Raw genomic sequence first — 18,149 nt, 5'->3', positions numbered from 1 at the left:
TCAGGGTCCCACGCTGCCTGTTTCCACCTTTTTGTCTGACTCTCTTGCCTGTCAAGCAATAACCCAAAGGCCACTGTACACCATACACATCCAGTGTCTCACAGGACGGAATGAGAAAAACACAGGAGACTCAAGATTCCAGAGCAAAAGAGACCATTCAAGATGCCCTTCTCAAGAAGAGCACAGTAACCTACACCTTTAATGCTGGCACTTGGGAGGTTAGGGCAAGAGGATCTCAAGTTTGAGGCCAGCTGGACTATATAGCCTGTCCTAAAATCTTCCCAGTAGACAAATCCTAACTCCACCCCACAAAGAGACATCAACAATGTATGATCCATGGGCATTATCCATGACTATCTGGGATGAATTAAACAACCTAACTCTTCCCAGTGTAGACTGAAGTAAAATGTCCTCTGAATAGGACAAATAGATACTGTGGTCAGCTGCTTGAAGACCGGAGGGAGCACACATGAAGGCCAAAAACCTAGGGCTGCAGTAATAACACAGCAGTCCAAAGAGAGCTTGCTGCTCTACTTAAGGGACCCATGCTCAGCTCCCAGCACCCACATGGTGGTGGTACAAACAGCTGTCACTCTAGCTCCAGGGCATCCACCGTGTTCTTCCGGTCTCTTTGGGCTCCTTCACATACATAGGACGCACATAGACTCGTGCAGACATTGAAGATTCTATAGATGAAAGATAGACTTGAAAACTAAGTGTAGAATCCTCAAACAAAAGCCACTGAAGAGCAGGGACCATCCTGGGCACACTGTAACTCCAGCAAAAAAAGAAACTTTCTTTCAGATGGATTTACCCAAACCACACTGGGACTCCCTGTGAATACCTCTCTAAGCCACCAAGCACTACAGCTACACAGTAGTCTTTAGTTGTTTCTTAGGACAGGTACACAAGGGTGACCACCAGATAAACCTAACCACAGGGAGGCAGCAGTTGTAAAATTCCCCTCTGAGAATACCCAGGAATGCTAGCAAGCCAAGGGACCAACCAGAACTGTTAAGATACGTTTCAGAGACAGCTACAAAAATCTTCATGCAAAGTACTGCAATTCAAGACAGATGGGAGTCAGATACAAAAGATACAATGCACAGAACAAACGAGCAGGCAAACTAAAAGTTCTTCAAAGTATTTTACTTCAGATTGAAAAATGAACAGCTCTGTGACTGCTCACTCCAGATACACAGTCTTCACGAATACAATGCTGGTCATCTGGGGAAATGGATACACACCTCAGTTCTCCTTCATGCTTTTTCTTTTAGAAAGATACTGTTTACCAAAAAGAAACGGCAGCAGTACAGGAAAAACTATTTTCCCAATAAATTTACGAAAACCTAAGATTCCCAATGGAATCAAGATTATCTTCCCGCTATCACCACCTTAATATAATCACATGCTTATTGGACACTAATAACCCACCTAAGAGTACATTTACTTTCAACAATGAGGGTGATTCTTTAAAACAAACTTCAGTGTGGTAAATGTAACACAGATCTCTGCAGGTGTTAAGTGTCTGAGATAGGCAGCTAATACTGGATTTAATATTATTTTATAAATAATTGTTCCCTTAGCAGTAAACATAAGTCTACACATTCACGAGCCCTACAAAATAAATACTGTGATTATGCACAATATGTTATGACAAACTAGTTTCAAAACAACAAAACTTCAACATCTTGATAAAAATTCTGATCAGAATAAAATGTGACTCTAAAATTGAAAACAGTCAAAATAACATCACATTTAAAATCTTCCACAGTTTACACAGTACTGTGAGTTTCCAGTTGTGGAACACATTTTTTTTTTCCCATTGTAAATTAAAATCTGAACACATTGAAAACTGTTAATTTCAGTGATGACACCGGTTTTGGTCTTACTTTACAGCATTATTCTCATTATAAAAAGTTGCACTAAGTGTCCATTAATGGTCTGATTGGTCTTCAGTATTTCCTAAGTGTATAGAAAAGAAATCCCTAAAAGCCAACAGTACTTCACACATATACATATAAAAGAATCCCATCTCGGAAATGGCCGTACTGAACAGAGCCACACACACACTGATGCTAGACATGAGGGCTTTCACCTCCAAGACCACTCTGATGACGAGCGGAGCGTGTACAATCCATTACGTTAAATACCCCACCTGAGTCTCAACTCAGCAGGCAGTGAGTAACAGGATTACACGCCTGCACTTGTAGCTGACCACAGCCAAAGTTACAGGATGATTAAAACAAGCCAGTGTTTACAAAGTTTTAATTAAAGACAGCAATTCCATTAAAGGAGAGGATAAAGAATGGGATGACAAGAAGTATTTGGTCTTAATAAGGCAATACAAAATCGATCCATTATCAAAGACCATTTAATTTTTAAAGATCGACAATACCAAAAGCATAAAGTGGAGTATAAGAAAATAGTTTTTTATAAGTATGATTTAATTAAAGCTGTTTACAGTTACTCTCTCCCACAGTAGTAAGCATGAACCTAAAAGAATGAGAGAGGACACGACAAGCACATGGGACGCAGGGTCAGAGGAGCCAGCATGCGAGCGAACAAGGGCTGTGGAGCTAGAGGTCGGTCGCACTGTGACAGGAACAGCCTAGGCCCAGGGAGGCCTTTCGTTTCCTTTGAGGAAGAAGAGGGAGGAGGGAAAGAAAAGACTGCTAGGAAACACACACAAGTCCTGCTAAGGCCCAGCGCCCAGGAAGACAGCAGCACTGTAGAGCAGGTGCGTTAACTCTGAGAGATGACTAGAGGTTGTTCAGTGTATACACAAGTACATAGTACATTTTTCTCTTTTTTTACAAAATAAAATAAACATCATTTGCCACCATAAACCTTTTCTTTAGAAAGGAAAGAATTTTGAAGCAGGTCACAAGGGTTCTATGAAGTCATTTCAATGCTGAAGAAAACAGACAGGACCAGAGCTAATCACTTCCCTGCATGTATTAGAATGACGACAACTCAGATTATTCTTCAAACTAATCCTGAGAAAAAAATCTGTTTACAATTCAAATAGTAATGTTATGTAAAAAGTATTAACAAATCCACTATTACAAATATCAATTTCCTATATGGTCTTCTATATATACACACAATAAAATGGCAAATATATGCAAAATTATTTAAAAAAAAAAAAAAACCATGCACAAATCCCTTTCTCTCTTGGAGTCTGACTTCCTATGAGATGCTCCTGTTGGCCTTCCCACCCGTCTCCTGGAAACCGCTCTCTGTTCCTATCAGCTACCCACACTGAGCGCTACTCCCTATACTCTGCAGAAAGCCAATGAGAAATCTATTTATTTTACATTCAAGCTTTAAATCTTAAAATGACCCTGTTATAGCACATGACTTATCACATAAGCAGCCTTTTTCCCCATCTTTTTGCTTGCTTTTTGTTTTTGCAGTTGTCAGTCTTCATGATCCATTCCGTGGCGAGCTGGGAAAAAACGCAGTTGCTAAATCAACGTCTGAACAGTGTGAGGCTCCTGCCGTCCCAGGAGTCCCTGTGCAACTGTCCTGAGCACGAGATCATTGCACACAGAAGACAGTCCGTCGCAGAGCGCCGACTATCTACAAAGCTCTGAGAGGGGCGCGTCCCTCTTGTGTCTCCTCTTTTTGCCATGGTAATACTGAGTATTGGATTTGCCTTGATGCTGTTTGCTTGTCATCAAGGCACCATGGCTGGTTTGAGCTGTACCTTGGAAGCCTTTGCTGGAAGAACGGAAGAGCCTTGCTGATCCATGCTGCAGAAGAAGAAAGCAGTGAGAAATACAGCAGAGCTGTCCACTGGCAAACCTGAATGCAGGGCAGCGCCCAAAACTAGAAACGGGCAGGCACACTACTTAACAAGGATCCCCCACCGCCACCTCTCATAGGTGCCAATTTGAGGGAGTCCCACACTGTGACCCTGGCCGATCTAGAGCTTTCTCTGTAGTTCAAGCTGGCCTCAAACACTCAAGAGACCTGCCTGGCTCCCCTCTCGAGTGCTGGGATTAAAGGGGTGCACCACCACACCCAGCTATCATAGATTGTTCTAGAGGCTAGACAAAGGACTAACAGGGTGCACTCTAAAGAGCAGCCACTAGCTTCCCTTCCTAACAGCATGTGTACAACATGAAGGCTTCCTCGGGGCTCCTACTGCTCACACAACACACTCAGAAGCACTACAGAAGAGGTTGTCAGACCTAAGCCATTTAGAGGCAGGTCGGGGCAGTGGCTGCTCCTTTCCTGTTCCCAATGCCAGCTCCTGTGGCTTCCTACTGGCACCAGTCTCTGGTTAGCCCTGTCCCTGCCTTGCATCTGCATTTGGTGCCCATGTTAAGGCTGTGGAGGTGCAGTGGACTGGGCAAGTCAAATCACAACCTCCAAGAGGCCTTTTCATGGTCCCTGCTACACCTGAGGATGGGAAAGAAAACTTATACCACAGACCAGTATCAAAAGCTTCTTCCCTGGCCTGATTCATTATTCATGGCTAATTAGTAATACTACTTGTCAACTAAAATTACTTAAGTCAAAGCTGATGTTAATCAATGGAACCTGTCTCCCAGCTACCTGGTGATCATCATCATCAGCTATGACCAGAGAGCTCACTGTTTCTGGGGATGCTGAAGACATTCCAAGCACAGCCAGGGCCCACTCAACAGCCTGCTCTACACTAGCTTCATCCTCAGCCCAGGGCTCCACGTGGAAAAGGGGCTTGGAGGGCACTAAGATCTATCTATGTTAACAATATCTTAAAAGGAGCCTCAGGACATCTGGTTTGACAAAACAGTTTGTTCTTTAACCGAGAGAGTTCTTTAAGTCCATGGTAGCAACTGTGCTCATGTTAGAAATTCTAACTATATGATATTTAATACACACCAAACCTTTCCTAATTGTTCTAAGCATTTTTATATTAACATAGTATTCATTATAAATTGAAAAGGTAGATTATGTCATCATTTTATAGATAAGGGAAGTATACAACTAAGGCCATCCAGATGAGAAAGTAAGAGAGGGGCTCCATGGGATGTTCAAGGCCACACCCCCACTGCTGAGGAACAGGAATCAAAACCCTGAGCCCATGCTATTAAATGTGATGCTATGCTGCCTCTTTATGATTCCTGCTTTTTCAGGTTGTGTTTCATTATTTATTCTTCCAATAATAGTAAAGACAAGAATTAAATTTTAATTAATCAGGATAAGTTTATGTGGTTTTCAATCCGTAAAACCACAACTGTTATATGATCTGTCCAGTAATAGTAAATACAGCAAAATAATGTTATTTTCTCAATACATTAACAAGTGCCAGAGAAAATTTGACCCTGTGAAATATTAGTGTTTAGTAAAGGCATGAGAATGTGTGGGTCTGATGGAGCTTATAAACATGGAAAGAAGCATGCCCTGGAAATTTTAAGTCTATCAACTCTAGTAGATATGGACAGGTTATTCATACTTGTTATAAATGCCTTAATAAATACATTTTAAAATTAAAAGAGAAAAAAAGAAATTCTAACTATCTGAAACTGAACACTAACAGTGACAAGCACAGATTCCACCCACCTGTGATTTGTTGGTGTTGTTGGGTGTGTTAGTGGTCTGGGTGCTCTGCATTTTTCCAACTGCCTGAGAGACCTCCAAGGAGACATCCTGTGAGACTACCCGGTTGACAGTGGGTGGACGGCAGAGCAGTTGTTTGGGGGTTTTGCATGGCGTTGCATCAGAATCCTAGCACAAGTCACACGGGTAAAGCAATATATTAGTAATTTTCATATTCAGAACTCAGACAGGCAACAATTTCAGCTAAGTACTCTCTAGTCTAAACAGCCACATCTGGGAGCTGAGGCTTTCCTTCCAACGCTGTGTGTGGAAAGGTGTGCGCATCCAAAGCATGCAGTCAGAGACCAGACAACAGTTTTTGTCTTCCTCTAATCCTCCACTTTATTTTTTTGAGACAGAGTCCCTCACTGAATGAGAAGCTTCTGCATCCGCTTCCAAGAGTACAGCTGCTGGCAACCACAGCTGTGCCTGTTTAAAGGGACACTGGTGTTCACACGCAGGCCCTCTTGCTTGCACAGCCAGTATTCCTTCCCCGAGTCCTTCCCAGCCCCTCCTCTACACATTCGAAGTGATCTATTTCACCATGTGCTTCTATTTATCGCCAAGTCACTGACCACATCTAGCTGGGTTTTAAATCAATTGTGAATGGGCCTATGTAAGTTCCAGCTGAAGTGAACTTTTATTTACAGCAAGTTATATAAACAATGGAAGACCACCATAAGGACGGAGGGACCTAGGACCCAGGCATGGTCCAATATCCTCAATCAAATACAAAATGGCAGGTTTAAGGGGCACACCTGAACGTCTAGGGCAGAGATCCTTGTTCTAAGCCCCACCTGGTTTCTTGGCTGCAGATGCTGATACACTCCCTGACATGTCAGTCATAGCGAAACTCTTCTTTTCAAGGCAGTCTCTACCTGGGACATCTAGCTTAGCATTCATTCCGTCTCCCAAAGCACCACTCCAGAACCCACAAACACAAGGATCCAGGACATCAATATTTACAACTCGATAACAATATATCATCATTCATCAACAATGAAAATTACATCTTTCTTTCCTCTTTTGTCTTCAAGACACAGTCTTATTTAGTCTAGGCTGGGCTCCAACTCACTATGTAATGGAGTGTGTCTTTAACTCCTGCTTCTGCCGTCCCTAGTACTGGGATTATAGGTATGCACCATCAAGCCTGATTTATACAGTGCAGGGTACCAAACCTAGGGTACATGCAAGTACCTCGAAGACCCTAACATTTTATAATCACATATTAAAGCTGAAATTCAAAGAAAAGACAAATCTACCTTAAGCTTTAAGTAGACTCAAATTTTTGACAAAAAAAAAAAAAAAAAAAAAAATTAGCATGAGATGTAATCAATAATAAGAGACAGAAAGTAGACCAAAGGTTATGGAAAAGGGGAGCCAGGAGAGGCTGCTAAGTAACATGGGTATTTCAGGGGAGGGAGGGGGTTGAGACACCATCTCTCTATATGGCCCTGGTTGAAGACTGTCTCCCTCTGCCTCCCTGAGTGGCACTGAAGACTTGTGCCACCATGCCTAGCTGGAAATATCCTTAAATCCACAGTGAGAGTATCTGTGTGACACTGAATACATTAAAACTCATGCACCGAGCCTTTAATCCTGGCACTTGGGAGGCAGAAGTAGGTGAATGTGGTTTGAGGCCAGCCTGGTCTACATAGTGAGATCCACAACATGCATGCACGCACACACGCATGCACGCACGCACGCACGCACGCACGAAGACCTAGAGTTACAGGCAGTTGTGAGCTGCCTGACATCATTGCTGGGAACCCCGAATTATACTTTTATTAAATATGCAAATTTTATCAATTAACAATTCAATTAAATTAGGAATCTCAAAAACAAGTTAAAAAAAAGTGTGAGAAGGTGAAAGCTGCCTTATAAATAATATTCTATACCATGGGATCACAGTTCTATGAACCCCTACATGGAAAAACTGTGATACAGAAAATCCTTTACAAGAACAAGGGTGCCCTCTGGAGGTGAGACTGGGGACTGTTGGTTAGGAGGCATCTCCCGGAGTGAGAGGACATTCTCTCTGAGTGACATGAGTGTGGTGATAAAACTTAGTGAGATATAAAGAATAACCAAGCCATCTAAATCCAGAATGCATGCTACTGAGTCTGGGGTGAAGTGTGACCTGCCATCTTTGAGACAGATCGAAGAGGAAGAGGAACTACCGGACAGAGGGTTAGAAATAAGCAGATAAATGGTAATAGAGCATGGAATGCCAAAGATGTCACTGACAGGTTTCTACCTTCACTAGACTTTGAATTTTCTTTTAAAAAATGTTGAGGGAAAAGTACAAGAATGAAAGGTATTGAAAATCTCCCTGGTGCCTCTGAGTGTCCCCAGAGAGCAGGCAAGCAGGCTGGGGCAGCATGTGTCATACTTACAACATCACTAGAGCTGGACTGCGTGGCAGAGGAGGAGGACACTGGACCTGATGAAGAGTTTGAAGAGTGTTTACTAAGAGATTCCGAGGCTTTACTTCTACATTTTCCAAGGGCTTCATTTTCTTCAGACAGATTATTATTACATTTATCTAACTGCTGAGTATCTACTATCAAGGTAACACCATTTCCTGAAAAAGTGGCAAAAGATTGGAAAACGTTTCTTCCCATCAAACACACACAACATAGAAAAAGCCTCTAAGACCCAGTTCACCTTCAAGGAAAAGGGCTTACCGTTGCATGATGGCTCGGGCCTATTCTGCAAGCCCCACTGTTTTGATATCCAATCTCTGTATGTGGCAACTTCATCCGTCACTCTAATTATTCTACCTAATATGCTGCACAGGTTAAAAAAACAAAAGAGGTGTACATTAACTTGAAGATAAGAAGTACCAACCACTCGACACAACAGGCCGGCTGGGCTAGACTTTTACCTCTCTGTCTCATTGTTGGGATAGTACTTTGCAATCGGCGATACTGCATGACTCAACACCACATAGGCATAATCAAAGGCCTGCTTCACCTGCATGGCCCCATAGGAACTCCGCCCAACATCATTACCTTTAAAAGAAACGGACACAGAGAAGTAAACCTGGCTGCTGCTTAATATGAACGAAGGCTGACGAGCCCTTGTCCAGGAACAAGGGCCACAGCTGCTCATGGGAGAACCATCACGAGTGGGCAGCCAGTCATTTCGTTGGCCCCCCCAGCCTTTGGACATCGACACAGTGTTTTACTATGGTACACCCACCCACTACCTGCTTCAGCCCAACAAGGATTCTCCTATCACATATACAAAGAAACAGCCGGCTATTCTCTTCTCGGAATAAAGCCAAGCTACACTGACAATAGGAAGGAAGGAAGGGTGCTGTCTGCCTGTTCTTTGTCTGTATTAGCTATGAGCATACCTCTCCACATCATAGGCATATAACTTGGTGAAAGTGAGGAAGAAATTTGCACTCTGTTCACTTTCAAGCCACTCCCAAAGCTAGTACAGGAGGGCCACACAGAAGAGAAAGACGCAGTCAGAACATAATATGAGCAATCTTCTGGAGCCTTTCTGCCCATGCTCACTGCTGTCTGAAGACTTCCACCTTACTCCTTAAAGCCTTGCTGACAACTGGCTGGAAATAACAGCCCACAGAAGAAGAAATGGCTACAAACCCACCCCAAAGTGAATTCTTTTCTGCTTGGCTTTGAAAAAGTCAAGTGGATACTGCCCCAACTTATGTGGAAGCCCGCAAGGTGCCCCCCTCCGCCCAGATGCCTCTTTTAGTATGATAAGAATATTTTGAACAAGTATTAATTAGAAAGCATGCATTTTTCAAGTGAGCAGAGTAAAGCATGAGTGGATGGTGATACTCCCTCTGAAACCCACACATTCACCTAATCTCAGTACCTGGTTGTAAAGGATCTTCGATATAAAGCATCGATGGCCGGTAGCCATCAAGCATATTTTTCTGTACTTCATCTTTGGCCACATAGGAACCACCATCCTTTATCCGGATGCCAGTCTTTAAGTAATTGAAGTGCCGTCCATATAATTCAAAAAACTCTATTAAGAGAACACCATAGTTTGTATTGGGGATGCAAGCATCTTCCCTGGGATGTAACTAAAACAGAAAAAAAGGAAGAAATTATTTTGGATTTTCTGTTCTGAAGGAGAGGATATAAGTGAGATCCCAGCTCCTATGAGCACTCTACTACCATCACCATGATTTTGTACCAGTTGACAGCTACGCTGATGCTACAAAAACCATGCAACGCACCATGGGTATAGACCAGGCAGATAAGGTTGAGTGCGAACCACAGCAAGGAATTCATCTCACTCAGCAGTCTGATTATTGGGAACCACTGACAAACAGGCAAAACTAGAACTTTTAACCAAAGAACATGTCTCAATGATAGCTCAAATTACATGGCTAACTGCTTTAAGTGCATTCTTATTTTTGGTGTGTGTTTGTATACATGCGTATCAAAGGCAGTAGGTGATGAGATGTGCCTTCCTAAATAATTTCCCACAATATTAATTTACTTGTGTGTTTGTTTATCGAGACACAGTCTCACTGTGTAGTTCTGGCTGTCCTGGAATGTATTATGTAGACTAGGCTGGCCTTGAACTCACAGAGATCTGCTTTCCACAACATATGGCCACCATACCTGTATTTTTTAGGTAGCAGTGCTAAGGAATCAAACTCAGACTTTATGCATAGTAGGCAAGTGAAAGAGCGTTTGTCACTGAAGTACAGAACCCAGTGGGATAGACTGGCTAGCCAGCAAGCCCTAGGGATCCCTTGTCTGTCTCTCCAGTGCTGCTGCATCCAGCTTGTTTGTGAACTTTAGTGGTCCAAACTCAGATCCCATGTTTGCAATGGCAAGTACTTTACTGATTGAGCCATCTACCAGCCCCTTTGTGTGTGCCACTATAAATGTGTGCTGTGTGTGTGTGTATGTATGTATGTATGTATGTATGTATGTATGTTCAAGCGGTGTGTGTACTTGTATGTGCAAATACATGTCTAAGTACAAGTACAGAGGCACGCGGGATCAAAGGGCTGCTGCTGACATCAGCTGTCTTCTGTAATCACTTTCCATCTCATACTCTTAAATAAGGTCTTTCACTGAACCCAGAGCTTGCTGACTGACCAGTGAGCTCCAGACAGTCCTATTTTTTGGTTGTTATTGCATTCACATTTATAGAAAGCAGGCCAAACATTACATATTACCATATCTAGTACAAAGTCTCAATCTCTCTCCTAGGAATGTTTAAACACTAATTAGCTAAATTATATGAAAGGTACCCAGTTTAAAGAGAAGCACTGTAAAAATTCCTGATTTAAATTTTCTTCCCAAATGTCTCTGCAAGTAGTTTATCGTTTTTCCAGTGTACACTGATATAGCACACCCACACAACTTACCTGAAGGAAACTGACTGCCATTAAAAAGAGACTATAAGAACCAATTCCACCTGTAAATACTTCATTAAGGTCCCTCTGTAATAAGAATTGTTTCAATACTAAAACCAAGTATGGCAATACAGGATATTTCTGAAAGAGAAATGAAATTACATTTTCAATGAATTCCTATATTTTAATAGCCCAAAGCATCACCAGGGGCATAAACTGGTCCTTATAATACAAAATTTGGTAGATAAATGTAATATATTCAATTTTCAAAGTAACCTTTCTAAGTAATGAAAGGCTTTCTCCTCATGGTGACATAAATAATGGCGGCCACATGCTGTCTGAACAGACATACTAACCATCTAACCATATTATTATGATCACAGAATGGTCTCTTATAAACAGACAACAAAAATAGCACAAAGGCCAAAGCACCTCAACATTTAAAGCACTAATCCAGTAAAAAAAAAAAGTCAAGAAGTCATTTCTAAGTGGCCCCCCTTCCATTCTGCAGCTACCCGAGCATACAGTGTCGCCTGCTATCATCTAATGGACAGACCACCACCCAGGACTTCTCTTCCTCCCTACTCTAAAGAAGACAGGGCAGGGCTCTTAGAGCTGACAGGTATAACCCCTCTAGAACTTTTAACACTCCAGACACAGAACACAAGACCTCCTACAGTTGATGGTCACGGCTTTTCATGTCATCTTCTATTGCTTGTTATTAAGCAAACAATTTGAAACTTCTAGTTTCTTTTTATGAAAAGCTATACACATATACATAACCCCTGCAAAAGAGATATTTTTCTTTTTCTATCTTTTTAAAAAAAAGATTTGCTGATCTATATATATATATATATAAATAAAAACAGTATTCTGCCTGCATGTATCCTGCAGGCCAGAAGAGGGCATTGGATCCTATTACAGATGGTTGTGAGCCACCATATGGTTGCTGAGAATTGAACTCAGGACCTCTGGAAGAGCAGTCAGTGCTCTTAACCACTGAGCCATCTCTCCAGCCCTCTATCTTTTATATTCTTCCATGTCTGATGGAGAAAGGGAAGCAAGGTTCAGCAGGCAGAAAGCCGCAGTAGGACACAACTATGATCCCAACAATCCTAGATACTATCTAAAAAGATTAAAAGCTTGAGGCCAATCACATAGTGAGATTCTGCCTCAAAATAACAAGCAAAAGCAAGCAAAAGACTGGGCAGTGGTGGCACATGCTTTTAATCCCAGCACATGGGAGGCAGAGACAGGAAGATCTCTGTGAGTTCAAGGCCAACCTGGGCTACAGAGTTAGTTCCAGGACAGCCAGGGTTACACAAGAAACCCTGTCTCAAAAAACTGAAAACAAAAAACAAAAAACAAAAACAAACCAAAATACAAAAACCAAGATGACAAGGAACTGGAGAACTGCTTAAGAGCTGTGAATGCACAGAACAGAATGCTTTCAGCTCTGGGTAAGCCATAGCCACTGTCCGATCTATAAAATGTTCCGAGTATGATGCTGGCAACTTCTTCATTTTGGAACCAACTGAAATAAGCTAACATTACCTCAAGATAAAGTAGTAAGACTTGCAGGCATCTCCTGACAGAGAATTTGGGATTTAAAAAAGGCTCCCTAGGAAGGTTCTAATCTAAACTTGGAGATTAAAAACTGGCAGGAGTCACCATGGAGCACCATCTGAGCTCCCATGTCACTCAGCCTAAGAAACCAGAGCAGAGGTGGTCTTCAAAAGTGTCCACACCTTTCATAAAGTCAGTCACAGGAAGCACAAGAAATGCATGCACACATGATAGCTGAGCAGAAGACAGCCCAGCCCAGCCCAGCCCAGCCCAGCCCAGCCCAGCCCAGCCCAGCCCAGCCCAGCCCAGCCCAGCCCAGCCCAGCCCAGCAGTCGCTTGAGACAAACTTTCTTAATAGCTTTGCTATACAGACTGTAGCAAGGCTCTGACCTTAGTAAAATCTTTAATGAGGTCTGCTGCTCTCACGCCATTCTGGACATTAAAGCTGATATCAACTTTCACTTCAGTAAAAGAATCTGTTAATTTAATAATAGGAACCTAGAAAAAGAAGACATAAAAGTTTAAAATAGTCTCCCAAAGTAAGTGGCAAAATTAGGACACACAGTTCACTAGCTAGGCCTGTGATCTCTATGCTTCTCATGAAAACACAAAAACATGAAGTGCTCTGAGGACCAAGCTTGACAACCTGAGTTGGACTCCCAGCCCACAAATTAGGGAGAACTAACTGCACCACGTGTCTTCTGACCCCCACACCTACAGGGCCTGAGTGTGTGTGTGTGTGTGTGTGTGTGAGAGAGAGAGAGAGAGAGAGAGAGAGAGAGAGAGAGAGAGAGAGAGAGAGAGAGCATGCACATACCATGTGTCTTCTGACCCCCACACCTACAGGGCCTGAGTGTGTATGTGTGTGAGCATGCACACACATAAGTAAAATGACAAAGTTCACAAAAATCAATACATACAATCCATTTTATTTAAAACATTTTTTGATACAGAGGCTTTTCTGTGTAAAGCATGACTTCAGAGGCTACAGAAATGGCTCAATGGCTAAGAGTCGTCACTCAGAGAACCTAAGTTCAATTCCTGGCACCCACATTATGGCTCACAACTGCCTGCAGCTCAGCTCCAGAGGACCCAAAGCCCTCTGCTGTGCCCCCAAAACAACACGCACAAAATAAAAGCATACCTTTAAAAAAAGGCCTTGATTTACAAGATTGCAAATGCAAAATAAGAGAGCAATATCTTCTGCTATAACTAGGGGCTATTTAACAAAAACAAACTCACACTGTAGACCAGGCTGGCCTCAAACTAAGAGATTGCCTGCCTCTGCCTCCCAAGTGATGGGATTACAGGCCTGAGTCACCACTACCTGCTAGTATTTGTATTTTTATACTGAAGTCCAGACTGTATTATGCATGAAAAATTGGCTATTATTCTTAAAGAAATGTACAGCCAGGACCAGTTATTTTAATTCACTAATAACAGTCTTTATGCATAGTCACTGTGACATTCACAGAATAATTCACTGAGTCACATCCCAACTGTGCTATGCAAGATTAGAGTCCAAGTTTCTCATACAGGTAATAAGGCTTACAAAGACACAATGCTAAGAACTTACCGTTGCTTTGTCTAGAACTTTCACAGAATCCTCGTCAGCGACTTTGTGTTTCCGAAGGGCTTCTTCCAGAGTCCAGAGAGGCAGGTTCTCCCACTTCCCAAACACCACAAGATCGATGTCACTGTAGGGACACATGTGAGAAGGTTTAAGAAGCATCAGTCAGGTCCCCATTGTAGCTGACAATTATGTTCACCAACTTCAAGTCAGGGCAGTGAGAGCCCCTTCTCCTCTCTGCTTCAGACATCAATGTGCTGATGGAGTCAGGGCAGTGAGAGCCCCTTTTCCTCTCTGCTTATCAGCACTAAGTTATGGAAGGGAAGTAGAGGAGAGGAGAAGCAGGGAGTGTCGGTTTTAGTGACTTCACATCCTCAGCTATTTCACAGATCTCAGGCCCCAGGCCCCAGGACAATGTTGGCAGAAATAAAACCTTAACAGTATTAAATCAATGAATGGTTTTTTGGTTGGTTTGTTTGTTTTTTCCTAAAGCTTTCTGGTATTAAAGTTCAGGTGTGCTGTCTCAATAGGAATGTGATCTGAATATTAAGCTGCATAAGCCTGACTACCAAGCCCTCTCCCAATGTGTAAATACACACATTTACTTCCAATCTCATTAGTTAAGTGTCTTTTCCATATCTCAATTATGATAACTGTTCTAATCATTCCTCAGGACAGCCCAGACTATACAGAGACCCTGTCTCAAAAACAATAAACAAGCCCCATTTCTACTCGGACATTCAATAGCTCAGTGTGCAGTAATTCTTTCAAAGCTTCATAAATATACTAACCTAGTAGGTAAATACAGGCCAGTTTTAAAACTTCCAAATATCTGGACCTAGAACAGGGAGAAAAAAAAAATCACATCAAAGTGCCTATAGAGAAATGTGTGTTCCTTTTGCCCTCTTATTGGTGTTTTAGAACGGCAGGAGGTCCCCAACCCCAATACAAGGCTTTCCTAAAGTAGGGACACCATGCCTCACAGGCACTCAGACCATCTACACCAGAGACCTTGAGTCCATAGAGACGGCTCAGCAGTTAAAGATGCTCACTCTGCAAGCCTGATGCCCAGAGCACATATAAAGGTAGAAGAAACCTGACTCTATAACTGTCCTCTGACCCCCACACACATGCCTACACATATATGTAATAATATACATGTGGTCACATTATACACAAGTTTCACAAACTATGTTCCAAAGGCTAATGTTCTCTTACAAAACAAAGAGGGTCACAAATCCTTAATTCTGTTCTCTCTGCAAGAGTTCCCTCATGAATTCAGAATACTTCAGCTGCTGACCATGTACTGGTGTGTAGGTCGGTGCAAGAGAGTATCAGGAGCAGTCTTTACAAGATCCTGACGTGCAATCAACTGAGAATCTCGGCCCACTGAGAACAGTGGCACCCAATTTTACATGTGTCTGTAAATTAAGTCTAGGATAATGCTAAACCCTTTTGGTGGAAAAAAACTGGGAACCTCACCATATCCTTGCATTTCTATTTGTATGAACACAATTGTCTACCTCAGAAAGGTGGAAAGATCATGGCATCTTAATCTGGGGCAGGTCCTTCCTCCCAGTGCTGGTCACTGCACTGCCAGCAGCTTCCCTTTCTACCCACTAGATGTCAGCAGTGCTTACTGAATCATGCCAGGCGGAGCCATCTCTGCTGTGCTCCAGGGAACAGAACCAGTTGGGCAGGGGAGCGATCACAGTGCATCACAGTGCGGTGAAGGACAGCTGCTCACTGAACAGCTGTATCTCCCTTCTATTCTTTACCTACATTTGAACCTCTTTCTTCTGCCAAATGGACAAACCTCCTCCTGGCTGCCCTTACATCACTTCAGGAAGGTCTAAGAAAACTATGCAACAAGAAGCCAGTTACTCTTTGAACAGCGAGGATTCTAGAACAGACCTGAAAGAATCCCTAAAAGGTGAAGTATGAATCCAAATAATAAGAGATACACACAAGTGGAGATCCAGGCAAAAATTCTGTTCATTGACTGAGGAATCAAAAGAAGTTGGCCAGGGGTACAAAGAGTGGTTTGCAATGAGAGGCACACACTTGCCTGCATTTATTTGCCTGAGACAATCAAGTTCAAGTAGCAAAAGAAATGCCGTCGGCTCTTAGCAAACTGTAATGTTTACACTGACAGGCTACAATAAAAACAAAGATGAAGCCTTGATAAATGCCTTCTAATAACCAACTACTGTACTGAGGCTGGCCGTATCTTTCCCTTCCATTAACGAGCTTAAGTTCCGTCCACTTTATTAGGTGCTACTCAGAACTAAGAGGAACAGGTTTACGGTAAAGCATCTGAGTGGAAGAAGTCATCAACAAACCCCAAAGTGTAAAGGCTGTAGGACACTGTCTGCCTTTAAGATGTGATTTGACCAAAGCTGGGTGTGCCATGTGTCTGGGAAGCATAAGGAGGCTTGAGTTCAAGGCTGGTCATGGCTCCGACATGGTAACAGCCTGCTGCCACATAAAGTAGACCAGCCCTAGCAAAGCCCTTCCAGCGAGCGAGCCTCTACACGCGACAGTCTGGGGCAGGCTCTGCCTCCAGCCCAGGTCCAGAACAGGTACTCACGTCAGCACTGGGCCACAGCTCCTTAATCACACTCTCGATCCTGCTCACTACCTCCATCCGCATCTTCTCCTCCTCGGGTCTGGGGGACATGTACTCATAAAAATCACTGATCTCTTCATGAAGACTGAAGAAAAGAGCAGAAAGCAAACGTGAGCAGGGCCAAGCCACAAGAAGTTAGTTTCTCCAATAATCTTAAAAGTCTTATATTCAGCTGATGAATTTATACTTGCAAATTTTTGCCTTCATTTTAATATTATAATCACACAAGTTAAAATGGTAATATACAGAATTTAATTAAAAGAAAGTAAGAAATCCCTTGTGTAGTCCTCTACTAAGCTGTAGGTGAGTTTTTGCCTTCCTTTTTCTTTTTAAAACCGAAGGCATGCAGGCCAGGTCTCGGACTCTGCAGCCACAAAGTGGGAAGGAAGGCCCTGAGCCCAGGCAGCAGAGCTTCCTGACCATCCCACCTCTCCACAAGGAACAAAACAATACGGCATTTGCTTAAGGAATTAACTGTCAAATGAACAAGCTAGTCAGGGAACCCCAGCAGTGCCCCAAGAAGAATGGCAGGCAGAGACTCCAGTGGGCAAGGTGTGAAACCAAAGGCACAAGCACATCAAACAGACAAGCATGTCTGGAAGGGAATAGAGAGGTGCATCTGAAGGGAAAGACAGGCTCAGGATAACAACAAAGTTATCCTGAAACAACGAAGTTCAGGCTGAGCTGAAGGTGTGGCTCGGTGCTGGAGAATGTACCCCTGACATGTTCAATGGCTGAGTTCATCCTCAAGAACCACGGAAGGAAGGAAGAGAGGGAGGAAGAGAGGGAGAGAGAGGGAGGGAGGGAGGGAGGGAGGGAGGGAGGGAGGGAGGTGTTGGGGAAAAAAGGTGAAAGAGGAGAAGAAAGGGAAGTTACAAGGGAGGGTTGGGGAGACCTTGACTACAATGTGGAGTCTATTTACAAAGATCACCCTGACAACTGTCTCAGATGGACAGAGCAGCCAGGCCTAGAGCACATCATCACAGAAGACCTAGGACAGAAAGGAGCTCAGAAACACTACACACACAGACAGCTGGCTGGGCCCTGTGCGGTAAGCAGTACTGGACAGGGCCAAAGGACAAACGGGCTGTGGGCAGAACCAAGGCTGTGCTGTGCAGCAGAGGCCATGACAGCAGCACTCCTTGCTTCCAAGTCCCCGAGACCTTGGGGAGTTACCCCGGAGAGAGGAAGTGGGAAGAGACTCAAGAGAAGCACCCACTCAGCTCTCCCTGGGACTGGGAAGTGAAGAGGTCAGAGGTGTCCTAAAGGGGGTGCCTGCAACTAGAAATCCCACTGGCCCTGGAACAGGAAGACAGAAACTCAAGTAGACCAAAACTGGCTCTGAGGAAGGAAAAAATCTTTTCTTTTTCACTTTTACTGGCTGCAACTACTTCATGAGGCACTGATAAGAGATGTGACCAGTAGAGCAACCA

General features: G+C 43.1%; 1 protein-coding gene across 4 annotated transcripts in view; it reads right to left on the bottom strand.

Moving 5' to 3' along the window:
• Positions 1 to 1,128: 1,128 nt before the first annotated feature.
• The window catches only part of Tent4b (terminal nucleotidyltransferase 4B), a 58,102-nt gene continuing 41,081 nt past the window's right edge, over positions 1,129 to 18,149 (bottom strand). For 3 of the 4 annotated variants that reach the window (XM_076915567.1, XM_076915568.1, XM_034522476.2), the window contains 11 exons: positions 16,678 to 16,801; positions 14,879 to 14,925; positions 14,094 to 14,214; positions 12,908 to 13,015; positions 10,964 to 11,092; positions 9,445 to 9,658; positions 8,480 to 8,606; positions 8,280 to 8,383; positions 7,989 to 8,176; positions 5,557 to 5,721; positions 1,129 to 3,758 (listed from right to left, as the gene is read on the bottom strand). In XM_076915567.1, the coding sequence (XP_076771682.1) occupies positions 3,582 to 3,758; positions 5,557 to 5,721; positions 7,989 to 8,176; positions 8,280 to 8,383; positions 8,480 to 8,606; positions 9,445 to 9,658; positions 10,964 to 11,092; positions 12,908 to 13,015; positions 14,094 to 14,214; positions 14,879 to 14,925; positions 16,678 to 16,801 (1,504 nt within the window). In that variant the 3' untranslated portion in view covers positions 1,129 to 3,581. The remainder of the gene's footprint in view (positions 3,759 to 5,556; positions 5,722 to 7,988; positions 8,177 to 8,279; positions 8,384 to 8,479; positions 8,607 to 9,444; positions 9,659 to 10,963; positions 11,093 to 12,907; positions 13,016 to 14,093; positions 14,215 to 14,878; positions 14,926 to 16,677; positions 16,802 to 18,149) is intronic. The other variant, XM_034522478.2, reaches the window with a different exon arrangement.

The sequence above is a fragment of the Arvicanthis niloticus genome, chromosome 18 (assembly GCF_011762505.2).
Source record: "Arvicanthis niloticus isolate mArvNil1 chromosome 18, mArvNil1.pat.X, whole genome shotgun sequence".
NCBI classification, from domain to species: domain Eukaryota; kingdom Metazoa; phylum Chordata; class Mammalia; order Rodentia; family Muridae; genus Arvicanthis; species Arvicanthis niloticus.
The sequence above is the reverse complement of the archived record's forward strand: the minus strand, read 5'-3'. Positions and strand labels throughout refer to the sequence as shown.